Source organism: Fonsecaea monophora (assembly GCF_001642475.1).
Source record: "Fonsecaea monophora strain CBS 269.37 chromosome Unknown Scaff137, whole genome shotgun sequence".
In the NCBI taxonomy this organism is placed as follows: Eukaryota; Fungi; Ascomycota; class Eurotiomycetes; order Chaetothyriales; family Herpotrichiellaceae; genus Fonsecaea; species Fonsecaea monophora.
In genome coordinates, this window is record NW_019174068.1 from 45418 (window position 1) to 69812 (window position 24395).

A 24395-nucleotide genomic window follows, 5' to 3' on the forward strand; every position below is an offset into this window, starting at 1 on the left:
TCATGTGCTTCGTCGATTCTCTGCGCTTCATCATTGTTTGATCTTCTAAGAGGGCAGATAATAGTTCTGGGTATTCGAATAAACTCATTAGTTTTGAGCCCCAAAATGAACAAAAATGCTTGGGATTAATTTGGACCAATCGCAGATACAATTACTATTACGGTGAAGTCGAGTCTTTTGTACCTCCGTACTCGGTACTCTGTAACTCCGTTGTTGGGAACCGTTTTGGATCATTTTGAAGAATTATATAACTATCGGTAAATATATATATATATATATATATATATATGCCTCGAAAGTAGAGCTTTCATCTCGATTCTCATCTCATCTCATGTACTCATGTACGTTTCCGTCTCAGACGCACCGCACCCTGCTCGTCCTCTTCGTTGAGTGACAAGACCCACGCCTCGTCGTGGAACATCTGGCGCTTGAGAGATCTGTTGATCTCGCGGTCTGACGTCTTTGTGGTGGCGGGGTCGCGCAGGATCTCCTCGACCTGCGGGCTCAGGACCTGGGCGTGCGCCTGCCAGACGTTGTTGATGGAGGCGTAGGCCGACTGAGCGCGGAAGCTGAGGACGCCGGACAGGGAGAGGGCGATGAAGCCGACGAGGGCGACGTGGACGACCAGGCACCCGAGCACGACGAAGAAGCCGAGCGACCGCGTCGGCTGCAGGGCCGCCACGGAAAAGCTCGCCGAGTAGTTGGACGGGACGTCCCAGTACGGCAGAAAGCGGTAGAAGCCGTCCGCCGTCACCGTGTGCAGGAGCGCCTGGAGCGCCAGGGCGGGTGACTTGGTGGTTCTCAGGACTTGCTGGAAGAGGTTGGCGCGCTCCTCGCTCACGCTGCGCATGCTGCCCGCGAGCGACGGATCCTGGTAAAAAAGGACCCGCGAGATGTTCGGGGCGCTCGTCCCGCCGTAGTATGTCGAGGACCACACGCGGTAGAAGTTGAGCGTGAGCGAAAAGGGGTTCACCGTGGCCAATGAATCTTGGTCGTAGTAGCTGTTGTTCTGATACACGGCGTCGCGGTCCATGTCGAACTGGCGCTTGAGCTCGCTTTCCGAGAGTCGCAAAACGCCTCGGTCCTCCAGGGATTCACGCTCCAGGGAAGAAGCGCCGATTTGTCGCAGTCCTCCACCGAGCCCCGCCGGCTCGGGAGTCGACCTGGTGCGATTGGCCTCGATCACCATGTTTTTGGTGTCAAAGAAGCCGTCGTAGCAGATACTGGCGTCGATGGACCGTGCCTGGTGCCAGGCAGGTACGGGGACGAGATTACCGCTGGAGTCGTATTGTAGCGTCCCGTCGGGCTGAGCGGACGTAATTCGAACCCACTGGTTGCGAGGGTCGAACTGCCAATCCGTTGTTGCATTCCAGAAAATCGTCGAGAATGTAACTGTACCAACGTCGTACGCTGTATTGGTGAAATTCAAGACGAGATAAGCATGTCCAAGCGGGATCCATGTCACAAAGGTCATGTTTTCAAATTCGCGGGCCCACCATCTTCCGTCGTATGGGCTGCCGGAAGCGAGCACGTAGTACTGTAGCGATGTATTGTATGCCGGGTCGACGGCACTTAGGAGACCACCAGCACGGGAGTCGATCTGACAAACACTCGTGGACCATTGATCCGATCCTGCTCTGACGGCCGTCGGGGACAACTCGGGCACTGAACAGTTGAATGCAGTCAGGTTGCCATCTGGGGGTAGAATGAGCACTGGCCCGAGCGACTTGACGGGACGGACTGTTCCCACAAAGCTGAGATTGTTGCCGCCCCGGCTGCTCCCTAGCAGGCTCAGATCTTGGAACTCTGGTCGGATGCAGACGACACGGGCATCATATATCGTGGCATTCCCCCGAAATCCCAAGAGATCAGCACGACCTTGGTCGGCCGTTATGGGGAGAAATGACCGAATGACGGGGCCTGTGTCATCAATTTCGGGCTCTTTCACTGCCTCTTCAGGACGAGAAGCCTCTGCGAAGATGGGATACGATGGCTGTCCACTAAGGAATGCGTCGTCGTACCTCGGCATCTCGTTAAGCCAGACCATGCCGTATGTGTCGTTGATCAAGCCCAGTGAGCTGGCGGTCATATTGAAGGATGTCGGGATTGAGGCGGCAGACATATCCGACAGCAGCAGTGTAGAGCTGAACTGGGATAGCAGAGTGGTGCATCCGAGCAGGGAGGTAAGAGCGACGAGGGCGAGAGGGATTTCCAGGTGGCGCCATTTCTGAGCCACGAGTATCGCAATATCCCATGGACCCGAGTTGAGATACCGCATGGTGGAGAGCTGGAGGATGCTCGAAAGGGGAGCTCCTTTCGCCAGAAAGCTCGAGGCGAGGATCGAGGTGCAGAGGATGGCCTGTATCGAGACAGCCCAGCGAATGCACACCGAACACAATGCGACGCTCCTCGCCGCCCAACCTGAGAGCACGATGCTGTGCCAGGTCCTCTGCTCTGGGCCCGAGTACCACAGGAAAGCCAAAAAGGCGTATACACCCGCCAAAACACAGTAGGTGACGACCAAAAGCAGTGTAGGTACAGCAAGAGGCCTCCATGGTCGAGGCTGGCCGACCTGTACCTCGGACAGGCGTGATATTGGGCTCGATTTCAAAGGTTGCTGCTCGTTGACAGTATCATTGGGCTTGTATGAGGTTGGAGCCCCGAGGGTATAGTCGGGTGTGGCCATATTCACACCGTCTGACCGTGTAAGACGGGATGGCAAACATCCTAGAGCTCCCAGGTGAGCCAAACTGGTGAACGAGGCTTTCGCGACCCGGCGGACGACCTCTAACCTGATGATATTTGTCTATCTTTGGATCAGTTTTTCTCTCAAGACCATGGGGAACGAAACTGTTTAAGATTGCCCGTGCCTGGAACCGCCCTGCCGCCATCATGCGTGTTCTATTGCCACTGGGGATAAGACCCTTGAGGCGCAAACTGCTCGGTTACAGATAAGGCAGACTTTTAAGCGTTGTGCATTGTCTTGGGCATTGTGTATTGCTAGCCCCCCCAAGCCACCTCTATGCAGCGCGCCAAACTCCAGAGCGGGAGCCAAGCTGAGTAGAAACTGGCCGCGCCTCACTTTGTTGCTGGTGTAGGGTGATGCCGCCCTATTCTCACCCTGTCCCGCGTGGGGGCTTGTAGTGAATTGCTACCGGAGTGTGCTTTGTCATCTTCGTGGGGACCAATAACAATGGTGATTCTTGGCCCTCAAAGTCAACTGCCACGGCAGAATATAAAAGCAGCGATGCCGGAGTCTCCACTTTCAAGGTTTGGCGAGTGCAAGCCAAAGAGCCGTAGTTGGCACAAGAATTGCAATGGCCTCCTCGCTGCTTTCGCTAGCTACAGATGTGCGAGTCCTTCACTTTTTCACTAGCTACCAGTGTGCGAGTCCTCTTTCACTAGCGACGAATGTGCGAGTCCTCTCCTCAGCCTTTTTGAACCATCTGTTGTTCATGTCTGCCTGATCTTCATCCTAGCGCCGCCACTCAACGAGGAGGAAGTAACATCGACAGCGATGCAGGAGTCAGAATATCATCTCCAGGAGCGGCTCAACAGCATTCTGGTTTCGTTGCATCAAACCCTGCCGTGACTGAGATTCAGTCAATTAGGGAGACTCGAGAGGGCCTTTATTTTTGGCCCCCAAAGTTCTCTATCCGAGTTTTGAGACTATTTCGTTCCCGTGGACTAGCGTTGATAGGTGGTTCGCACTGGTACAGCTCAGCACTGTCTTTCAAGTATTCAGCTTCTGAAGTGCAGTTGATGAACAGCAAAGAGGAGTAGCATTACAAGGTAGAGTTTGGACCCCAATATTCCGGTGCTTGTAACGTCCCTTGCGAACGCCCGATAGATGCTGATTATGGATTCATCTCACAGTGTCGACAGAATGAGGTGCAAGGTGTGGGAGCCATGGTTGTTCCTATAGTGCTGGCGAGCCGGAAGAAGCCACCTTTCCAATCCAACCCAACCCAGTGCAACTCGAACTGGGTCATGAATGTCTCTGCACAATCATGTCCACAAACTCCCCATAGGTCGTCCCCTTCTCCTTGTCGATAACCTCATCAAGATCCGGCTGCATGAAGAGTGCTAGCGTGTTCCTGGCTACCTTGCTCGCGCCGCTCGGCCCACGGACAAAATGCGGCACAGCCTTGAACTTTCCATCCGTAATCATCTGCAGGGCCTCGCCGGTCTGGAAGGCGATGCAGTTGGTGGGAATATCGACTTTCACGACCTTGTTGCCTCGTGAGCGGATGTAGAGTCCTGCCTTGGGGTCGGGAGATGCAGGCAGGATCGGCAAAGATGGAAAGGAGTGAGTTGTAAGTGGTGGCAAGGGGCTGGACTCGTCCATGTACAGTGCCGATGTCAGTGCCGTCAAACAGCCATCGTCCAGGTGGGTGGCACACCACGAGTCCTCCTCAGAGTCTGAAGGATCCGCCGATCTGTCGGATGGGGACGATGTTGCACTGGCCGCTTCGGCAGGGGGGAAATAGTGCAGCAAACGAGCTTTGGGCGTGTGACTGGTCTTGACCACACATTCGAGATATCCCTGCCGGTACTGTGGGATGTGCTTACTGGCGTACAGGTCGATCGCTCGGGCGACGAGCGCTCCGATGTCGATCAACATCGTGCACAGCTCTTCGAAGGTCGCTCGGAACCCAGGCATCGCAGATTCAGGAGGCCACAAGTTTGTCCCTGCGCCCCTCGTGGCGGGTTTACCAGGCACCGGGACGACGGGGTTTTCCAGGAAGAATGACTGGCAGTCCACATAGTAGGATCCTTTCATGGTGTCGTACTGTCCGTCCTTGAGGGCCTCTCTGCCATGACTCCATCCGACCTCGTAATGCGATGCTGCATCGGTGAGAGCGTCCAGGTCCTGCTGCGGAAGTTGCGCCAGATACGATGCGTACGACAGCAGTTTCTCGCGCAGCTCCAGGTATCTGGTCGGGAGGTCGTTGACAACTAGAATTCCGAGTGAGGATTCACCGAATGCTTCTTCGAGTGCTGTGAAGGCCACTGTCCCTTCTGCCAGCTGCTTCAGACTGACTGTCGTCGCCTTCATTGTATTGCCTCAAACGCTAGCGCTGCGATGACCTGTCCTGTCGCCTTCAATGCACACCTTCTCGCAACTCTGCTGTCAGACTCCGCACGAATATTCAGTTTTTGAATTCAAGATACACACGAACGATACATGCTCTCTGACCTCCTTCAGCCTCGGCCCAGGCCCTGTCGCCACTTCAATAACAGCCGTACGAGATATCAGTACCTCCGAGACCGTCCTCCAGTGTGTCGGAGATGCGCGGCAGCAAAAGTCATCTGAGTTGCGTGGCCTTTCGACGTCTGCCAAAATGACCTTCCTAGACGAGCATACACGCTAAGTGCTGACCTATCTCTTTATCTGGACACGAAAGCGCCCTTCTGACGAGTAGCCATGACTAAAATGGTCCTGCGATATAGTCTCGCGGACTAGAAGATTCACGCTACAACTACAATAGCGAGGACATTCCCATCTGTCCAGTAATTATTGCCACTCACACGCGCGTGGAAGTTGACGATATCTTTGCAGGATGCGGTGTCTTTCTCTTTCCATGTTCCGTGGCCGTACCAGGAGGGAGAGCGTGGGAGATGCGGCTTCGCCTCCTCCATACACAGCGTCCGAGGCTGGAGCACCGGGGATAGAGACGAAGAAGAAGAAGAAGAAGAACACCCGCAAAGTCTTCTTCGGACGCATCATCCACAGCAAGTCTCTCAAGGAGGTCGAGATCCTCCACAGAGCCAGCCTGGGCATCGACGACAAGGGCACCATTCTCTTCGTGGACTCGAGCGTCGCCTCCGCCGCCGAGGCATGTGCCAAACACGCGGGCTTCGCCCACGCGGAGACGGTGACGCTGGGGCCGATGCAGTTCCTCTTCCCGGGCCTCATCGACACGCACATGCACGCGCCGCAGTACCCCAACATGGCGCTGGGCATGGAGGGCGACCTGAAGGAGTGGTGCGAGAACTGGACGGACCCGATGGAGGCGTCGTACGCCGACACGGCCAAGGCGCACCGCGTGTACCGCGAGATGGTGCAGAGGGAGCTCGAGAACGGTAGTACTACCGTCGCCTACAACTCGAGCATCCACCCGGACGCGACCAACGTGCTGGCCGACACGTGTCTGGAGTTCGGCCAGCGCGCCGTCATCGGCAAGCTGTGCATCCTCGTGGGCAGCACTCACGGGAACTGGGAGGCCAGCGCCGCGCAGAGCCTGGCCGACGAGGCCAAGGTCGTCAGGCACATCCGCCAGATCGACCCGGCGGGCGAGCTGGTGATGCCGTGCATCCAGCCTCGCGCGGGCTCGTACGTGCCGCCGGAGCTGATGGCCGGGCTGGGCGAACTGTACTCACGCGAGAGCAACAGCGGTGCCAACAACCCGGTCCGGGTCCAGGCGCACATGTGCGAGACGCCGCTCGAGGTGGCCAACATGCACGCCCTGCACGCGGGCTTCGAGAGCTACGCCGACATGTACGACCACTACGGGCTGTTCGGCCCGCGCACGATCCTGGCGCACTGCATCCACCTGACGGAGCGGGACATGCAGGTCATGGCGGCCCGGAAGGTCGGCGTCGCCCACAACGCCAACAGCAACACCTGCCTCACCGACGGGTGGTGCCGGGTGCGCGAGCTGCTCGACCGCGGCATCAAGGTCGGCCTGGGCACCGACTGCTCGGCGGGATACTCGATCTCGATCCTCAACTCGATGCGGCAGGCCAGCAACGTCTCGCGCCACCTGACCATCCACACGGGCGACCCGGGCTGGAAACTCGGCTTCGACGAGCTCGTGTACTTGGCCACCATGGGCGGCGCCGAGGTCTGCGCCCTGGACCACAAAGTCGGCAACTTCCAGGTCGGCAAGGCCTTCGACGCCCTGCTCGTCGACGTCGGCCTTGACGACAACATCAACACAAACGGCTTCGAGCACGACGACATGGCCCTGTTGAAGAAGTGGGTCTTTATGGGCGACGACCGGTCGATACGAAAGGTCTTTGTGGGCGGACGACTGGTCGCGGGGAAGGATCTCAAGGGTGTCACCAAGGGCGTGTCTCTGCCTTGAGTTTCACAAACGAAAGGCATTATGGTAAGATGAGACGAGATGAGACGACGAGATGCGAGATGCGAGATGTGTGCCAATGAGTGTATAGATTCAGTATGCACTACTTCTAGTACCAGTAGCTAGCTAGCTAGCTAGCCAGCCAGCCAGCTACTTCGTCGGCCCCGACGCTACTTGGACGTCTGAGACGATGTAGAATTTGTAAATAGCAAAAACAAAACCAAAAGGCGCTGTACCCCAGACCATTCCGGTCAAGTGCCCGTACCATATCGCTCAATCATAATAGTACAAGGTGAGGGTATCATATGTCATCAAAAAAATCCAACTTGTAATCATGTCGTCGTCAGTTCATTCCGAACAAGGGCCTCCTTGATGTCGGTGTACAAAGGAGGTGAACGATCCACCCGCAAAATCCCACAAACAATACGCCAGTCCATTCCGGACAAGTGCTTGTACATTAGATGGTGTTATTGTACAAGTGAGCGCTGAATTTAGAAAACCTTTTTTTAGTCCTCGAGATTCTTGGAGCTCGGGGCAGGCTTGACATGATGCACGTCGTCGTCGAGCCTGGCCACGGTTCCGTCCAAGATTCCACCTCTCTGAGGACCTGTGAAATGAGTACGACCAGTCGTCACCCATGTAATCGCCGCAATCAGACCGCAGACGCCGACAGCAGCCGAAGTGTAATTCATATTGTCGGCATTAACAGGGCTGACGGACGGGAAGTTGAAGACAATAGCGGCGAACGTGAGGTAGGCGATGCCAATAATGTTAAAGAGCATGCCGAAGCGACCAAGGGAATAGGCACTGTCGATTTCCTCTCGTCCTTGCAGTCGGCCCCAAATGCGAACGAGGAGTGGCATGATGTAAGACAGATAAAAGCCTTCGGTGGAAATTCCGAGCACGGTGTTGAATCCAGTCACCGAGCCGAAGTAGATCGCCATCAGAGCCATGTTGACCACCAGCACGGTCAAGATGCTGTAGGTGGGGACGTGCAGCGTTGGATGAACCTTGCTGATGATCCCCGAAAAGGGCAGTCCATGGTCGCGCGCAAAAGAGAATACAACTCTCGAACTTTGCGCCATAAGGAAGCACAAACTGACCAGAGCGATGACGGTGATAAGGACGGTCAGACCAATTGCACCTCCCACGCTGCCAGTGGCCTCGTAGAATATGGCGATCAAAGGCACTCCCGTTGAGGACGTCTCGATCTCAGTAAGGTTGCGGATGCAAAAGAACGATGCAATCAGGAATGCGAACCCAGTGAATGCACCAATCCACACCGACCAGATGATTGCCTTCGGAGCATGGTGCCTGGCATTGCGCATCTCTTCCGTCATGTGTGCTGTTGCGTCGTAGCCTGTCATCCCAAAGGCTGCCTGTAGGATGCCCAACAAGCTTGCGTACGAGTTGCCAAACCCGGTATTGTTGTTGAAGTCTTTGAAGACGAACGCAGCACTCGCCTTCTCGTGATCCTTGGCTAACATGACGATGATAACGACCACAAAGGAGAGTAGGTTGAAGGTGATCATGACCTTTCCCATCTTGTTCAATAGATGGCGGCCCCAGACATTGACTGCAGCGGCCAGTATCAGGACAAGGTAGCACACCAGACATGTGTGCCATCTCTCAATCACAAAGTCTGGATGTGCGATCTGAGCCATTCCGAGCACGAAGCTGGCGCCAATGAAACCGTTCGCAGCTCCAGCAGACAAGAAACCAATCACAATGAACCAGCCACACAAGTAGGAGGTGAGTCTTGCCCATTTCGGAGGCGTCAAGATTGCGACCCACGAGTATTGCCCTCCAGCCACGGGGAAGGCACTGCAGATTTCGGCGAATGAGTAGGCCACAAAGAGCGAGAAGAAGGAAACGCCGATCCAGCTGTAGATGATGACCGGCGGACCTCCTGCTTGAATGGCAGCCACTAGAGAACCTCCCAGCGCGGTCCAGCACGTCAGGACTGAAAAGGCGAAGCCGATCATGCCGAACAGTGAGAAGTCTCGTTTGAGCTCCTGCTTGTAGCCGAAGCTCTCCAGGTTGAGGACATCGTCGGCCAATGCTGTCGTGTTGTTGTTCGATTCGTGGGTAGCCATGCTGTTAGTTGTCATGCTGTGAGGATACTGAGGGGATTTCCTGCCAGACGTCTCAACTGCTCAAGGCGGTCTTGAGGCATATCAATACAAGTGACAAAGAGACCTTGCCACTCGTTCTCCATCCTTATCTCCAAGAGATTGATAGACACTGAGCCTAGACCTCAAGTTGTCAGGCCTTCCCAGCTTAAGAAGGTGTCAACCCCGCGATAAGCCAGGGTACCACATGGCCATGAGATTACTGAGAACAAAAGTCGCTATCATTGGCGCCCAACTTTGAACGGTGGTGATACCTGTGTAAGCTTGCTGCCCTCGAGATAAGGAGGTCGGCAATGTGCGAAAACGGAAAGCCTTAACTGGCGAGGCGACACGGAAGGATTTGTTGAAGCACCTAGCATTTCATTAGATTTCTCTTTCGGAGTACCGCACGCGGGAATGTCCACTAAGCGAGAATGGGTTGTGGCCCTTGGGAACTGCTGGTTTCTGCTGAAATACCAGGGACTAGCACCAAATCAGTTCATATAGAAGGGGGAAAAGCTTGAATAGATTGCTCAATGCTACACTTAAGGCAGGGGGGCTAAGCGAGCACCGAAATATCCAGATCCGGGACGGCTTCTTCTATACAGGCTCGCAGGAGGCTCAAGAGAAGAGGTCTCGCTTGAAGCCCAAAATAGTGTTAGAACGACACAATGATAGACGGCATAGCTAAGCAGATACCAGTCTGGTTGGATGTTGACACCGGTAAGCTGAGCTAGACTTGGTCTCTGCAGGCGAACATTCTGGGTACTGACCTTGCTCAGGGCATGATGTAGGAGATCCCTTCCCTTCATCATAACAGCGAAAACACGGCCAACCTGGACTGCAGGACGTCTTTGCCATTCTCATTGCGGCACATCATCCGCAGTTGAAGTTCCTGGGTGTCAGTTCAACCCACGGCAATGCACCTCAAGTCCACACCACGGACAACTCAAGTGCGGTCCTAAATGCCGTAGGAAGGACAGATGTCAAGGTCTATCCTGGGTCGCTGAAGCCATTTTGTCGAGAAGAAGTTGAGACACCTGACATTCATGGTGAACACGTTCTCTGCGAGGAATAGTTGCTCAGCGCTGATCATAACCAGGTCCCACGGGCTTGGGTGGTACGAGTCTTCTTCCACAACCGACGACAAACATCGTCAAGGATGTGAATTTTCTCGTTGCCACTCGCGACGCCATCATGGCTCAGCCACCTCAGACAGCGTGGTATGTGGCGACAGGGCCTTGTACAAACGCTGCCTTGCTCTTCTCAGCCTATCCCGAGGTAGCCCACCACCTTGCTGGGTAAGTCAACTGTGTCTCCATGCTTATTGCGGGGAGAGAAATTGTGATATCAGGTCCTCGAATTGAAACGGAATCAGCAGTTGACACTGTGCTTTGGTAGAATAAGCATCATGGGAGGCGCAGTAGGGGGCGATTTCTGCCCTCAGATCTCGAAAGAGTTTGGCAAAACCCTAGGTCAAGGCGAGGGGTTTGGTAACGAGACTCCTTGGGCAGAATTCAATATCTATTGTGACCCTGAAGCCGCCCAAGCAGTCTTTTCGAACCCGGTCGTGGCAGCAAAAACCACCCTTGTCACACTCGATCTCACGCACCAATGCCTCGCGACCAAGGAGATCCGAGAGCGCTTCCTGGGGTCCGAGAAGCCAAGTCAGCTCCGCCTCTTTCTTCACGAGATCCTGACCTTCTTCGCACAGAGTTACGTTGAGTGGTTTGATGTGTATGAAGGCCCTCCATTGCATGATCCCCTCGCGGTTGCGGCGCTGTTTGGCTATTCCAGTGGCATATACGAGGAGGATGGCGATCGCTACAAGGTCAACGTCGTGACAGATGGAGCACATAGCCCACTGGATTCGATCAGAGGACAAGTAGGCAGGACCATTGTGGAGAAAGTAGAGGCGGGGCCAGATGGTGTCGCGAGAGGCGTGAGGATCCCTAGGAAACTGCATACACATACATTCTGGGACGTCTTGGAGCAATGTACGAAGACTGCCGATGAGAGGATGTCGCGGTGATTAATGCTTCATTGTGAGGTCAGTCAGCATCGAGTTGAAGTGTTTGTTGTTGTACAAAGAAAGATCTAGACAAGCATGGCCTGCCGAAGCACCAAGTCTGGGCACCTCTGGGCACCTTGGCCAGTCGGTTGATAAGTGAGAGGGAGATAAGGTCTACCGAGTAGTTAGTGTGACTGCGCTGGAGCATGTCTTGACTATCACCAGCAACCTTACGCCATGTGATTGATCCGCCATTTGGATCCCCGAGCCACTTCGTTCAATCGCTCCCAAACTGCGTTGGAATGCCCGGAGACAGGGCCCCCCATATGTTCAGGACCTATCCTTCCACACGTACAACCCTTTGGACAAGACCATGAATGCACTTCTCCTACTCAAACTAAATCACACCTGCAAGTCGAATGTCGTTGCGCTCTTTTCTGAGGGCGTGTGTATTAACAAGACGATTGACGCTCGCGTTGTCAGAGGGTAGCTTTTACTTCAGTGTTCATAAGCTATCCGTATCATTACTAGCTCCACCCTCGAGCGCTCTGGTTTCACGAGTCAACCAAAGTCAAATTGTCTTCAATAGACTTTTGTCTGCCATCTATAAATTCACCGCAAAATCGGCTGTACTCATGCTTCAGACAGAGTCTGGGTGAAACTGGACTGTGGCGGTACGCGCGTCCACATTGAAGTCGAGATATGGCAGTCTTTTGGAGGTCGAGACTCTAATAATAGGGACGAGGTAGAGGATGTACATTTCTCTGACGAGCCTGTGATAGATGAACCCTTCGACATTAATCATCCCCCTATTCGCGACCTAGAGAAAGTGTTTAGAGGCGGAGTTGAAGGAGAGTGCGTAGGGTTGTGCTCCCCGAATCAGCCTCGAAGGTACCAGAGCTGGTTCCAGTTGTGCAAATGGCACTATGACCCAATCATGGCTCAATTACGCAGGTACGGTGTCCCCTGTAATAATGACAGGATGGCAACCCAAATCCAAGACCAGCGCTGCTGCTCTTGCAATATGTAATACAATGAGGAGGGCAAAACGAACGGATCACTCCCTGGAGCCTTGATGCCACTACAGAGTTGCAGTATTTAAAAGTATGCGATGCGAGCGGCCGGCAGAGGTACTTGAACTTACGACACCAGCAAAATTAGCAGATAGCGGACGAATAGGGTGCAAAGGACCCTTCGATCCCATGCGCCTCGGAAACAGCCATAGACTGGTAGAAAGGAACGCAGTATATTCAAGGTCCACGTTGTGCCGGGTTTGTACGTAGCACAAACAGGATGCTTACCCCACACAAGGCTGTAAAGTCAACCCCCTCCGCCTCCGCCTAACCCTCCTTTTTACCTAAACAATTGCCTAATGTTTTCCCGAATGTGGCTAGTATCCTCTGGCCACACTCCGATACTCGGTCGTCCGAGGAGTTATCAAAGCAGAACCATGTGGAACGAGGAGTCAAAAGATCGAGACGATGCAGCATTTTCGCCAGGACACTGCCTCGATGACTCATGAGTGAAAAGTTCCATTGCTTTGCTTTGCCCATATTTTCACCCCGTGAGTGCTTTCATCTCTGTCTGAGAGTGAGTGAGAGAGAGAGCGTTATCGACAAAGGGATAGATAAACAGGCACCAGGCAAATATGGCATCTTCTTCTGATTCTTCTTCGGTCACATATCCCTCGCCGGTCCGAGCCCCGCCGCACGTTCTGTCGCTGCTGGATCGACTGCATCGGGCGTCGCGGGTGCAAGAAGATGCGATCGAGCCTGCGGAGCTCGAGGCGCAAGGCTTCCACAACTACATGAGGGACAAGTTCATCGCGCTGGATCGCGACAAGTCCGAGTTTGTGTACCAGCTCTGCTGTGCCATTGGGGCCAGGAACGTCGTCGAGGCCGGGACCAGCTTCGGCGTCAGCACCATCTACCTCGCGCTAGCGGTGTCGGAGAATATCAAGAAAGCCGGAGGCGGTGGTAAAGGAGGGGTCGTCATCGCGACAGAGTATGAAAAGACCAAGGCGGACAAGGCGCGCCAGCATTGGAAAGAGGCGGGCGATGAGGTGACGGGCTGCATTGAGCTGCGCGAGGGCGATATCCGCGAGACGCTCAAGGAGGGACTGCCTGAGATTGACCTGCTTTTGTTGGACAGTAAGCTCTTCTGTCCTTCTCTCGCGTTTCCCTTCTCTCCATCATCTCTCTTTTACTTCCTCTCTGTATCTCCCTCTTCATTCTGAGGCAAGCTCGCTGGTCGGAGTCAGCCTTGCAATGCCATCTTCAAATCCCGCCCCCACAACTTGTGATTTGTTAGCATGTTTCCTGCATCATGGACACACAAACTGACAAGATCCACACCGCGGGCACCAGTCTGGACTCCCATGGCGTTACCCGTCGTGAAATTGTGCCAGCCCCGGATGCGCCGCGGCGCCGTGGTCATTGCAGACAACACGATCAGTGCGGCTGACAGATACAAGGAGCTGCTGGACTACATGCGGGATCCGGCCAGTGGGTTCAGAAATCTGACCTTGCCATACACGAATGGGCTGGAGATGAGTGTTTACATGCCATAAACCAAAGGGGCTTGATAAGACACTGTCAAGGTGTTATGGGAAGAGTAAAGATACTCATGGGCAGATTAGGAAGAACGTGTCAACACTTGTCCCCCGTCGGTAAATGTCTGGTGGTGGGATCAAAGTGGCAGGGCAGAAGGGAAGGAAATATACATTGAATCATCCAACATGCGCTGTGTGACTTTTCTTGCTTTTTCATTGAATCCCCCATTCACCGCGTGCCTCTTTGTCATGGTGAATTTCGCAGTGACGCATGCAGGAAACAATGAGGCGCAAAAGTAGTTTCGTGTTCTTGTTCTTCTCCTCCCTTTCTCTTTATCTCCTATTGTCTCCCTCCCTCTCGCTCCAAGCTGGCACCGTCGAACTCCTCCCTGACTTTCGAGTGAGGACGTCCACCTGACTCTTGTCATATTCTGTCCGAGTCCTTCTAGTTTCACTCGACTTCAACGATGAGATCCCTCTATGTCTCGCTGTGCACCTTTGTGCTCGGCCTGCTAAGTTCTGTGCCATTTTCTGCCGCCGAAAATGGAATCCTCTTCAATGTCACCGACGCGCTCCCTGGCGAGACTTCACCACGGAAACTGAGTGATCGAGCCGTCAACGGTGTAAGTTGACCTCACTACCTCCCTATCTTGGTCCCAGATTCTTGCGGAATTCTTTCGGCTTTTGTCGCGTACACAAGTCGAGACACTCCTGAGAAGGTTGCCAGGGTCTGGAATGCCGACTGACTAACTGTCATTGTTAGATCTACATCTGCCAATATCCGCACTGGGGAGGCACCTGTTTCTGGACACCCATTAGCTCCTCCTCCTACAACCAATGTGGCATCGTCACATCGCACGGCGGTTGGGCGTCAATTGGACCCGACAAGGACGTTAAGGTCGATCTTTACCGGTATGTTTTATTCTCGCCCATTCGTACCCCATCACACCTCGCCCTGGCTTTCAATCTATGGGGTAGATGTGCCCCTACTGCCGCTGCATGAGTCGAGAATTCGAGCTAATTTCAGCACTCATAACGTGTCTTTGCAACAGGGATACCGCATGTCAACAACCGTTCTGGAAAGGCCTAGTCCATCCAGGCTCCGACAACGTCCCTGCCCAGGTTGCGGCTCGAGGCCTTCCCCCCGTGACAGGGGATGTGTTTGGCGCAGTTTTTAGAGCGCTATGAACACAGGCCACCCGAGAAACAAAGAGAGGAGAAGCTGGACAGATATGTACGTGTACGGGTTACACCAACATGGAGTCTCCAGGTGGTGGGCGCCACAATGTTCACTGGGGTCCTTGATTCGAGATAAGTCGAGCCCCTCAGACACCAGCGGTGACTGTAAATGCGCGCAATTGTTTCATCATTACGCACCTGTTGAACAGATGGGAATGGCCTAGTTCGAAGGTAGAGCGTTGATGACGCGGGACAAACCATGGAAGATGGTGATGATCTGTCACTTCAAAGACTGTACCGAGTACCTCGAGTGCCCGAGTTGTGGATAGAAGACGTGAGGAGCTTACTCGCAAGGTACCATTGTGGTGTAATAGCGGCAAAATTTCCGCGCCAAATCCTCCCTACGTATGTACATAGGTAGACGCGCTTAGGATGCTCACGACGCGCCTGTACCCCGTAATTACGTCTTCCGATCCTACACAAAATGTGTATCAATGGAAAAAGCACCAGCGCAAAGAAATCTAGCTATTAGTACCTAGGAATTGACCATCATCCTACCCCTTCAATTCCTGTATCTCCCCAATCTGCTCTGCACCCCCGTCGCGTCGTGTCACCAGCCCGACAAAACCTACCTTAGTACCTACCTAGGTAGAGAGTCTCTACTAAAGACTAGACGCATGCCTTCGTCCTCCTCCTCCGCCGCCGTCCAACAATCCCTCAACAGCCTGCTCCCCACGCACGCCCACGCCGCGCCGCTCGTGCACCTGTGCGAATCGCTCCTCGCGCAGTCCCGCCAGCGGGCCTCGCACCTGAAACCCGACGAAGAGATCGCCCGGGCCTACGCATGCTGCGAGATCGCCTGCACCCGGCTCAGGGCCAAGTGTCGCTTGCCGGCGGTCAAGACGGGCGGAGCACCATGCAAGCCGGCGGCGTATAAAAAGCTGGTGGCGTTCTTGGAGAGGGTGTTGGATGAGGATGGTACCGCAACAACAACAACAACAACGCCCAAATCGACGCCGGGTGGGAGGAAGAGAAATGCAGATGGATCGCTAAAGCAGACGGGACTGGACAGTGAGACGGCGGCCACGCCGACAAAGTCTACGGGACGACGACGAAGCGATTTTTTGGGAAAGATCAAGGCGAGCGCGAAGCGCAAGGGCGAGGGTGAGGGTGAGGGTGAGAACGACGGCGAAGCGCCAGCCTACACGATGCCCTCGATCCGCAAACTGTGCAAAACCTTCTCGACACCTCTGCTCGCCCCGCACGTCTACACCGGCACCTGCATCGTGCTGAAACTGAGCGGTCTGTGGCCACCACCGGACGAGGACGACCCAGCAGCCCCAGTGGATGGGAGGCCCCTCCAAGAAACCGTGACGGGCCTCTTGACAGCGCTGTTCCTCATGACGTTGACGCGCATGCAGACCGCAAAGATGACCACTTCCGTGTACAAGACCACGTGCGCGCGGGCCGTGCAGGTCCTGGGATACAATCCAGGGACGAAAGGCGTGGAGGAATGGATCCGCCGGATCAACCGCGAGGGATTCTGTCGGGGCCAGGACTGGTGGGCCAGCGTGCCGGAGAAAGTCTTTGACTTTGATCCTACCGTCGTCGACGACGATGATGGCGGTGGTCACCGTGCGACACAAAACTTCAGAGGTCGACTCGACGCAGATGAGAGCGACAACGACGACGACGATCAAGAAGATCCGATCCTCTCGAGTTGCAGAAGACGCAGGATCCCCGCAGATACCGCACGAGGAAGGAAAGCGGACAACACAATGAACGAGGAAGACGAAGAAGACGACGACCCAGACGGCGTCCTCCTCCCGGGCCTGGCGACCATGATGCAAGACGCGCTCGACCTGCTGAGCGCCGAGCGCACGCGCGACTTCGAGACGTGGAAGAAACAGTTGCTGCGCCGGCTGGATAGGCTGGACAAGACGCCTGCGCAAGGTGGTGGTGCTACGAAGGGGAGAAAGCATGCTCGTGTCGCTGCGCCGGTGAGTAATGGCGCCGTCGATACCGTTGTTGATGTCCCCGTAGCCATAGCCGCGGAATGAATTGGTCCGATTGATGTATATCATTCATCACAAAAATTCAGCTTCTATCTTGGGCTGTACGAGATACTAATAATATAGTCCGCAGATCGGAAGCGAGCATTGGTCTAGCTAGGGAGACTATGGAGATCACTTCCGCCCGCCTTCACAAATCTGTTCCGATGGTGTAGGAATGAATCATCAATCAATCCCCATTCTGCTCTCCTTGTCTTGGGTATCAGATTCTGACGTGTCTTTTCTATTATACACAAAATCGAATGACAAAAGGTGCAACCTGCAATGCAATGCAGTGCTGTGCCCGAATCTGGCCTTTAGTTCCTGTTCAAACGAAGAATAAGGCCAGCGGCTGACCAAATAAAACTCCTTCATTGTCGGTTAGTCGGACAGTCCGTCCAGCATTGGACACGTCCTTCGCCTTCCAACTCCCCCATTTTTTCTCTGTCCCCATTCTAAAATCGTCGTCCTCTTCCCCTCCCTCTCCCTCTCGCTCTGTTGCCTCCTCCACCACCGCCGCGGCGATGATTTCCACGACCCCTCCCCCCGCCTTGTCCATGCTCACGTGGGCGGTTGTGGTATGCCTGGAACTCAGAACTCTCGGGTCTCGGGCCCTGCTGCACCCGGGAATCTCTCTCTTGTTCACTCATGTCGAATTTGTTTTCGATCCCAATCAAGTCGCAGTACGTGCTCGTCTGCGGGTTCGTCACCTCGCGCGGCATCTCCTCTGGCGCGACCTGTAGACGTGGGTCATACAAGGGGGCTGTTACACTGAAGTTCTCCGGAACTTGCAGTTTACCTGGCTTGACTACGTGCTCAGTGACCCATTCCTGCTCCTCCGTGATTCGGTCACGGTAGTACGTGTCTCCGCGGTGTTGTGGAACTCTGTCCTTGGGAGACCCGCCGAGTTGGAGCTCAGAGGCAAACACTCGTTGGATTGCGAGCCATTCTGGGTCGTAGGAAAGCTTGAGAGGGCGTTTGATCTCCTCCTCAGGGGATGTTATCGATTGGATTTCAAGAAGCTGGAGAAATTCCTGGTACATTTCGCATTTTCCAAGGGCCAGGAAGTAGGTCGTTTTGTTGGTGATGTCCTCCGGAAATGGTAGTGGTGCAGAGACTTCAACTGGTGCCTTCTTGACGAAATTGTGTGATAGCGCCGCCAGCTGGTCTTTTAATTCCTGGGGCACATCGTCGTTGCTTTGCACCACCTGCGGCTCCGTGTCTGGTTTCTTGTCACTGTGAGACTGTTCTGGAAGGCCTCCGGCACTTCGGCTGGGAAGCGGTTGTGAATCGAACGGTGCGGAAGGTGGCTTCTGTTCGGCATCAGACAATGTCGTGGATGACTCGATCGAATCATGTGAGCTGTGTACTTCGTGTCGCAGGGAAGAGATGCTGGGCATTGGAGTGAAGGGTGAGGAAGGCGTATTCAGCTTGACGCCACCATCCTCGCTCTCTTCTGATAGACTGTGGGAGATGTCATGTTTCTTAACTGTATCAATATCGGCGTTTTTAGCTGTCTCACTAGAGATTTGAAGAGGCTTGCTTCGAGATGCAGCTGTGTCCTCAATGGCTACCGTGGTAGACTCGTCGTCGTCGCTCATGTCAATATCGATGGCGTCTGGGTTGGCCACCACGGGTTTGGCGGGTTCAGGCACACTCGCTTTAGCGCCATCCAATTGATCCCCAGTGGTGTCTGCTCGATTTTCGGTGCTAGGCAGATCCGATGCAGGATCTGATGGCCCAGTTTCTACGCGCTGTCTTTTGGAAGGTCTTGAGTAGAAGCACCCGTCGAGATTGGGAATTGGGTCCGGATCCTCCGAAGAGAATCGACTTCGAGATGTCATCAGCACCGTACGCTCGAGACCGTTTTCCCTGCCGATTTTGTTGAACGTCTCATCATATGAGTATTGGGGAGTAGAAGCGGCACCAGGTTGTCCTTCTTGTTGCAGTTTCGTCTCTTGGTCCTCTGAAATCGTGGCTCTTTGTTCGGCATCGTCTTGCTGAGCAGGATCCTGGAATTGTTGCCATGCTGACACTTGTTGTCGGTCTTCTGGGCGTGGAGTGACATTGCCGGAGAGTTCTTCGATGAAACCGCCAGCCGAACGAAAGCTTCCATGTTGGGATACCTCACTCTCCTCGTGTGAGTATACGGCAGCATACTTAGTGTGGAGATGTGCCGAGAACCAATACGGCGGCCGCAGTCGATCCAAACACTGTCGTGCAGCTGCGCTCCCAAGCTTCCCAACCGATGAGTCGGCCTCGAAGTCGCGTCTTTTCCGGAAGAGCCATTTATAGTCTCCGTGGTGTTCGACTCCTTGTGGCCAGTCATGCGAAAGGCCAATATCGACCTGGGACCGGAGAGACAACAGTTTTCTGACATCGATCTCTCGAACATGATAGATGCTGTTTATATCCTCCTGATTGTATGGAAGGCGCTCGAAGTGAGGTTTGCGGTAGTCGTATCCTTTCCAAATTCCAGTCAGCCCAGCGATTCTGAGGGGTCCCAATCGGATGACATTGGCAGCTCCCAGGTAGTAGATGTTTGGTGCGACCCATCCGCCATAATAGAGTTCAAAGAGATGGTTGCTTGCTTCATGATTCCCTCCGATGAAGATGGTAAGGTACGGCGCAGTTCGGGTACCACTGTAGTACTCATGGAAGTCTGCCATGCGTCGGTATTTTACGGGCATGGCCGTCACATTGAGGTCATGTTGGTTTCTTACTGCCTAATATCCATTAGCCACCCTGAGGATTATGCATATGGCGATTCTGACCTGAAAATCACCTCCGATTATCAGCAAATCAACACCATCCCATCCCTTTACACGACAAGACTCTTCTACTGAAGCGTAGATGGCATGAAGTGTTCCATGGCCCTAGATCGGAATGTTAGGAACCGGTCACAAAACTCCACTACCAAGTCACTCACACAACCCTCGACAGCGACCCTGACGCCACTTTTCTTCTCCTCTTCAGCTACCGACATATTGCTCCTGGCGCCAACTGATCTGCGTGATGAAAAAGCGCGGCGAATCGCTACTGCATTTTCTGGTGGCCAGTTCAATGTGGGAGTGCTGGAGCCACAGCGATGAAGGCCGCGGAGAAATGTTGCTGGGAAGGAGAGACTGACGAGTCTATTCACCTGTGGAGTCCGTGGCAGAGAGTGCAGTGGCCTTGGAAAGGACTGAGATGTGAATAAGCATGCCTTGTGCATTTAGTTACACAGCAGGAAGAAGCAGAGTTGAAGGGGGGAATCGAGCAACGAAATGTTCCAGATGGTCATCGCCCTTTTTGGCTTGGCAAATTCCGCCGCTTTTACAGATTAGACACATCAACACCTCGACCAAGATCCGATTTCTACTCGAACTCATTCTTCAATGTGATCAATGGGAAAGGTATCGAGAGCAAGTACAATTCTGTGGCAGTAGACGATGCTGAAAACGTCATCGCCTTACCCAACATGTCGCCGTCACCAGGAAAACTTCTCCCCAACAAGGTCTTCTGATAACTTCCATAACTTTTCCGCCTCCTCGCTCGATACAGCTCGAGGATGCGCGTCATGGGATATTTGACAGTCCTTAAGATACGCTCCCCATCCCTCTTTGCCATCTTTGATCTCACTGGCGCCTAGTTTGGGATCTAAGGCTGCAACAAGGCTCGTTGCGGCCCCTGCCCCTAACGTTTTGTACTTAAACTCGCCCTTCTGTGCCCTCGCTGAGATGGCATCCTTCTCTTCCTTGGAAGAATGTCTCGACAGCTCCGTTTCAATGACTCCAGGGTGAACGCTGAGACTCAATATGCCGTGACTTTCGTACAACCGTTTGGTAAGCCCCGTACCGAAAAGTACATTGGCTGCTTTGCTCTGAAAATATGCCTCGATCGGGACATACGACCTGTCTGGGCCGTCATGGATTCCCCATCGTTCGAGAACCGTGTAGTTCGGGCGCTCTTCCATGGGAAGGTCTTTGGATCTCTTATTGAAGTTGACGTCGGTCCATCGAACACCGTTCCATTCGGCGGCCGCGGAACTCACGTTGACCACACGCGTTGTTCCTTTCGGCTCGGTATTTGCTGCTTCGAGGAGCTTTGGCATAATGAGGCAGATAAACAGGAAGTGCCCAATGTGGTTTGTGGCGAAGTTAAGCTCAATGCCATCTTCAGTGATCGTGCGCTCCGGTATTGCCGCAACGGCCGCGTTGTTCACAACCACATTGATGAGTGGAATGTCGCTCCACGAAAGGACTTCCTTTGCCGCAGTTCGAACAGCCTTCTGGCTGGAAAGGTCGAGTATCAGCGGGCGATAATCGACGTCCGGCCATCGTTGCTTGAGCTCATCTACACACTCTTGAAGTTTGGAAATATTGCGTCCTGCAAGGATCAGATGAGCGGGGGACTGCGACGCAAAAGCCTGTGCGGTAGCGAAGCCAATGCCCTTGCGATTCACTCCAGTAATGAGGATTGTTTTCCCTCGAATGGCTTCAGGAAATGCTTTTGCGACATCCAAGGCTTCTGTATTCTTGTTGTATTCCGGATGGGTTGTTGCAGTCATCGTGGATAGGTATCAGAAGGTAAGCCTAAAAAATGGCGTCTGAAGCTTTCCCTTCGCTTTCGTTTGGTCTGGTCCATGATGAGTATTTGTATCTTTCTCTTCTGTCCTTGCCACCTCAATGGATGAAATGCTCCTGATGAAGGCCACAAATTCGACGTTTGGCAATGCGGGGTCCCCTGCATATCTCCTAACCCCGGCGTCTAGCCTCGCGATGTTTCTGCTCCTTTCGGATTTAAACGGCAGTTTTGATCCACGAAGGTTGGTGTCTCGCCTCTTGCTTCGTCCGTCAAATGAGTGGAAGGCTGAACTGATAACAACTGTATCCGACAGCGATTGACTTGCAGTTTGCTCGGCTCGGGAAATGACCCATGATTAGATTGGCACAAACACCCGCAAACCTTGCAAAAGTGCAGACGGTTTGCAAAGAGCGGAGTGAGCAGAGACGCGGACGGGTGGCCTCACCCCCATGTATCAGCAACGTCTCTCGGTTCAGAGGGTTTCGACCCTGATCGTCTTGACATCAGAGGTCTCTGTGCATCCCCTTCATACGTTAGGCCCGCCACTATTCACAAAGGGTGAATCATTAAACGTCGTTCCCGACACAATCCAGACTCAAGTTTGCTGTAGCTTCAACATATCTTTGAGTGCCCAACAAGAGATCGATCTCAAGACCAAGTTCTGCAACTCTCGTCTTCAGTCGATCGATCTCGGCCCGTCTGCGCGCATGCTTCTTGAGCAAAGTATCGTGTTCGATCTTCATTGCCCCAAGGCCGTGTTCAAGCGCCTTGATGTGGCTTTCTTTGCGAGCACGGAATGCCTGTTGCGATACACGATTTTGGGCACGACGGCGCTCCTAGAGTGACGGATATCCATGATCAATCTCGGCGACTCCCAATGATATCGTACCTCTGTCTGGACCTACCAATCTTGCCTGAGCTTTCAGTTCCTCAGTCGCTTTATCACTAGGTCCTAGGCCAGTGGCCGTCGCCGAATTTGGATCCCTTCCGTTGACAGACACTGAAGATGGATTCTGGAAGGGTTCACTCGGCGGGAGAACGATAGATGGGGGTATCCCACCCCAATTAATGTCACTCCATGCCTGCGTATACTAGATCAGAAATTAGCTTAGGACCTAACAACAGGACTCAGAGCAAAGACTTGCATACCGTCTCGGGAAAATCAAGTTCCGGGTATCGACTCTCCGTAGCGGGGACAATTTGCAAGCCATTTTCCTTACCACACCAAGGTATGTCGGCAACAGAGTACGAATCAAAGCCACAGCCAGCGACCATGTCTGAGTCGGTGACGTCCTTGGCAGGGATCGGATCATGGAAGCCTCGAGCGTGGATCCGCGCGCAGGGCTCCTGTGAAAGATACATTGTATGTCCTAGTCCCACCCGCAGATAGACCTTGTGCGATCATCGATTCCGGGATTCAATTGACGACGCAGCTGATGACCACGTAGGCAAGGAGGAGTAGGGCTTTATATTTCGCCACCGTCGGGACTGGCCCGGCGACGCTCCATGACCGAAGGTAGTCGTACCATTCAGATGGCATCTGGGCGTCGTGCGGTTGCGCATGGTAGATTATGCTGATGTTATGAGCTTGGTTGTTCTAACTGTGCGACTAGCCGAAACGAGCATGTACTGTATTGTGAGGGAAGACACCCCAGAGCTAGAGTGTCGGAACCAAGCGAGGTTCGAGGCAGATCAATATCTCTGTGCATGCCTGATCTGGTAAGCTCGATAGTTGACTCATCTCGCCTAGGAGTGACACTTGGTGGAGAGGGGGGTTCGTCTGATGGGTGTGTCTTGTGTCTCTCTATATGTGTGCCTTGGAAGGATATCCACTGCGCGACGGGTCGGTTTGATCCGAGATTCAGGGTTCGCGTAGACTGTGGTGCGTCAGCAAGGCTCTCTTCGTTGACTAACACCGTGGCCACTCACCTGCCGTATACGAGTACGAGGACTTCTGATCTCCGTAGGGCGATTCAGGCGATGCAGGTTGCGAATGGACTTGCTCTCCGACAGGGTGGGATTCTATTCTGCAAACGCCATTTTCGATCTGGCGCCGCGTCTTGTGGCTGCGCTCCATCTCAATTTGGAAGGAGTCACCGTCCCAACCCAATCGGGTTACAACCATATAGGGTCGTCGCTCCTTTCAGTGCCACGGGTGCCTATCATTGTGGAACACTTCGTCTATGCCGCCAGGATTGCACAAATTCCCCCAGGCAAACGAACCAATACCATTGTCCGGCTCAGTCATCATCGCCTTGTGGGCTGTTAGTAGTCTTGCGCGGTGCCCGAAAAGAGTAATTGACGCATCATCCCTAGCAGGATCTGCTTTAGATCTACCTTTAGGCTCGCACGTATATACCACAGCAGTTAATTCTAACTTGATGCATCAATATGGCCGAGGACGGTATTTGCCAAGGCCCCAAAGATCTGAGGATATCTGGTTGAGATTTCTTTGTTTAACGCTCTTGTGCCCTCTAATCCCTCTTCTCCCACTGTCCATCAGCCACCCAGGGCCGAAACCTCCGCCCATAGCGTTTTTCCTGCGGCGTCACATGCCCGATCCAGCCACAGGATACGCTTTAAAACTGCCTGCTTCAGATCCTCAAACTTTTTGATCCCGAGCGGCGAAGTCAGTCTTCTAAGGGCAGCAACGAACCACACTCGCTCTTCTGGTACATCTCTGGCGGCGGCACCACCAATGACTAGAATCCACATCAAAAGACGCTCGGCTTGATGTGATGATGAGATAGAGCGCATGTCGGACTCTCGGAGTGCAGATTTGAGTTGTCGAACTAAGATGGGGATTGGGGCAGTCTGAGCTGGAAGTGGGGAAGATCA

At 53.8% G+C, this 24395-nt stretch overlaps 9 protein-coding genes across 9 annotated transcripts; 3 read left to right on the forward strand and 6 right to left on the reverse strand.

Moving 5' to 3' along the window:
- Positions 1–337: 337 nt before the first annotated feature.
- AYO21_10945 (hypothetical protein) lies at positions 338–2686 on the reverse strand (the record flags this gene model as incomplete). Its single annotated transcript, XM_022660850.1, has 1 exon — positions 338–2686. One exon carries the CDS (start codon positions 2684–2686, stop codon positions 338–340), a length of 2349 nt encoding a protein of 782 aa, XP_022506847.1.
- A 1302-nt stretch (positions 2687–3988) lies between these two features.
- AYO21_10946 (hypothetical protein) lies at positions 3989–5059 on the reverse strand (the record flags this gene model as incomplete). The annotated part of the gene is made up of 1 exon (XM_022660851.1): positions 3989–5059. One exon carries the CDS (start codon positions 5057–5059, stop codon positions 3989–3991), a length of 1071 nt encoding a protein of 356 aa, XP_022506848.1.
- A 526-nt stretch (positions 5060–5585) lies between these two features.
- AYO21_10947 (hypothetical protein) lies at positions 5586–7091 on the forward strand (the record flags this gene model as incomplete). Its single annotated transcript, XM_022660852.1, has 1 exon — positions 5586–7091. One exon carries the CDS (start codon positions 5586–5588, stop codon positions 7089–7091), a length of 1506 nt encoding a protein of 501 aa, XP_022506849.1.
- A 503-nt stretch (positions 7092–7594) lies between these two features.
- Positions 7595–9184, reverse strand: AYO21_10948 (hypothetical protein; the record flags this gene model as incomplete). Its single annotated transcript, XM_022660853.1, has 1 exon — positions 7595–9184. One exon carries the CDS (start codon positions 9182–9184, stop codon positions 7595–7597), a length of 1590 nt encoding a protein of 529 aa, XP_022506850.1.
- Positions 9185–12858: 3674 nt separating this feature from the next.
- Positions 12859–13779, forward strand: AYO21_10950 (hypothetical protein; the record flags this gene model as incomplete). The annotated part of the gene is made up of 2 exons (XM_022660854.1): positions 12859–13360; positions 13577–13779. The coding sequence occupies 2 exons, from the start codon at positions 12859–12861 to the stop codon at positions 13777–13779; spliced, it is 705 nt and encodes a 234-aa protein (XP_022506851.1).
- Positions 13780–14228: 449 nt separating this feature from the next.
- Positions 14229–17000, forward strand: AYO21_10951 (hypothetical protein; the record flags this gene model as incomplete). Its single annotated transcript, XM_022660855.1, has 3 exons — positions 14229–14384; positions 14525–14673; positions 15614–17000. The coding sequence occupies 3 exons, from the start codon at positions 14229–14231 to the stop codon at positions 16998–17000; spliced, it is 1692 nt and encodes a 563-aa protein (XP_022506852.1).
- A 446-nt stretch (positions 17001–17446) lies between these two features.
- AYO21_10952 (hypothetical protein) lies at positions 17447–19681 on the reverse strand (the record flags this gene model as incomplete). Its single annotated transcript, XM_022660856.1, has 1 exon — positions 17447–19681. One exon carries the CDS (start codon positions 19679–19681, stop codon positions 17447–17449), a length of 2235 nt encoding a protein of 744 aa, XP_022506853.1.
- Positions 19682–20460: 779 nt separating this feature from the next.
- Positions 20461–21540, reverse strand: AYO21_10953 (hypothetical protein; the record flags this gene model as incomplete). The annotated part of the gene is made up of 1 exon (XM_022660857.1): positions 20461–21540. The coding sequence occupies one exon, from the start codon at positions 21538–21540 to the stop codon at positions 20461–20463; it is 1080 nt and encodes a 359-aa protein (XP_022506854.1).
- Positions 21541–22123: 583 nt separating this feature from the next.
- AYO21_10954 (hypothetical protein) lies at positions 22124–22919 on the reverse strand (the record flags this gene model as incomplete). Its single annotated transcript, XM_022660858.1, has 3 exons — positions 22124–22393; positions 22463–22648; positions 22707–22919. The coding sequence occupies 3 exons, from the start codon at positions 22917–22919 to the stop codon at positions 22124–22126; spliced, it is 669 nt and encodes a 222-aa protein (XP_022506855.1).
- Between the last annotated feature and the right edge of the window lie 1476 nt (positions 22920–24395).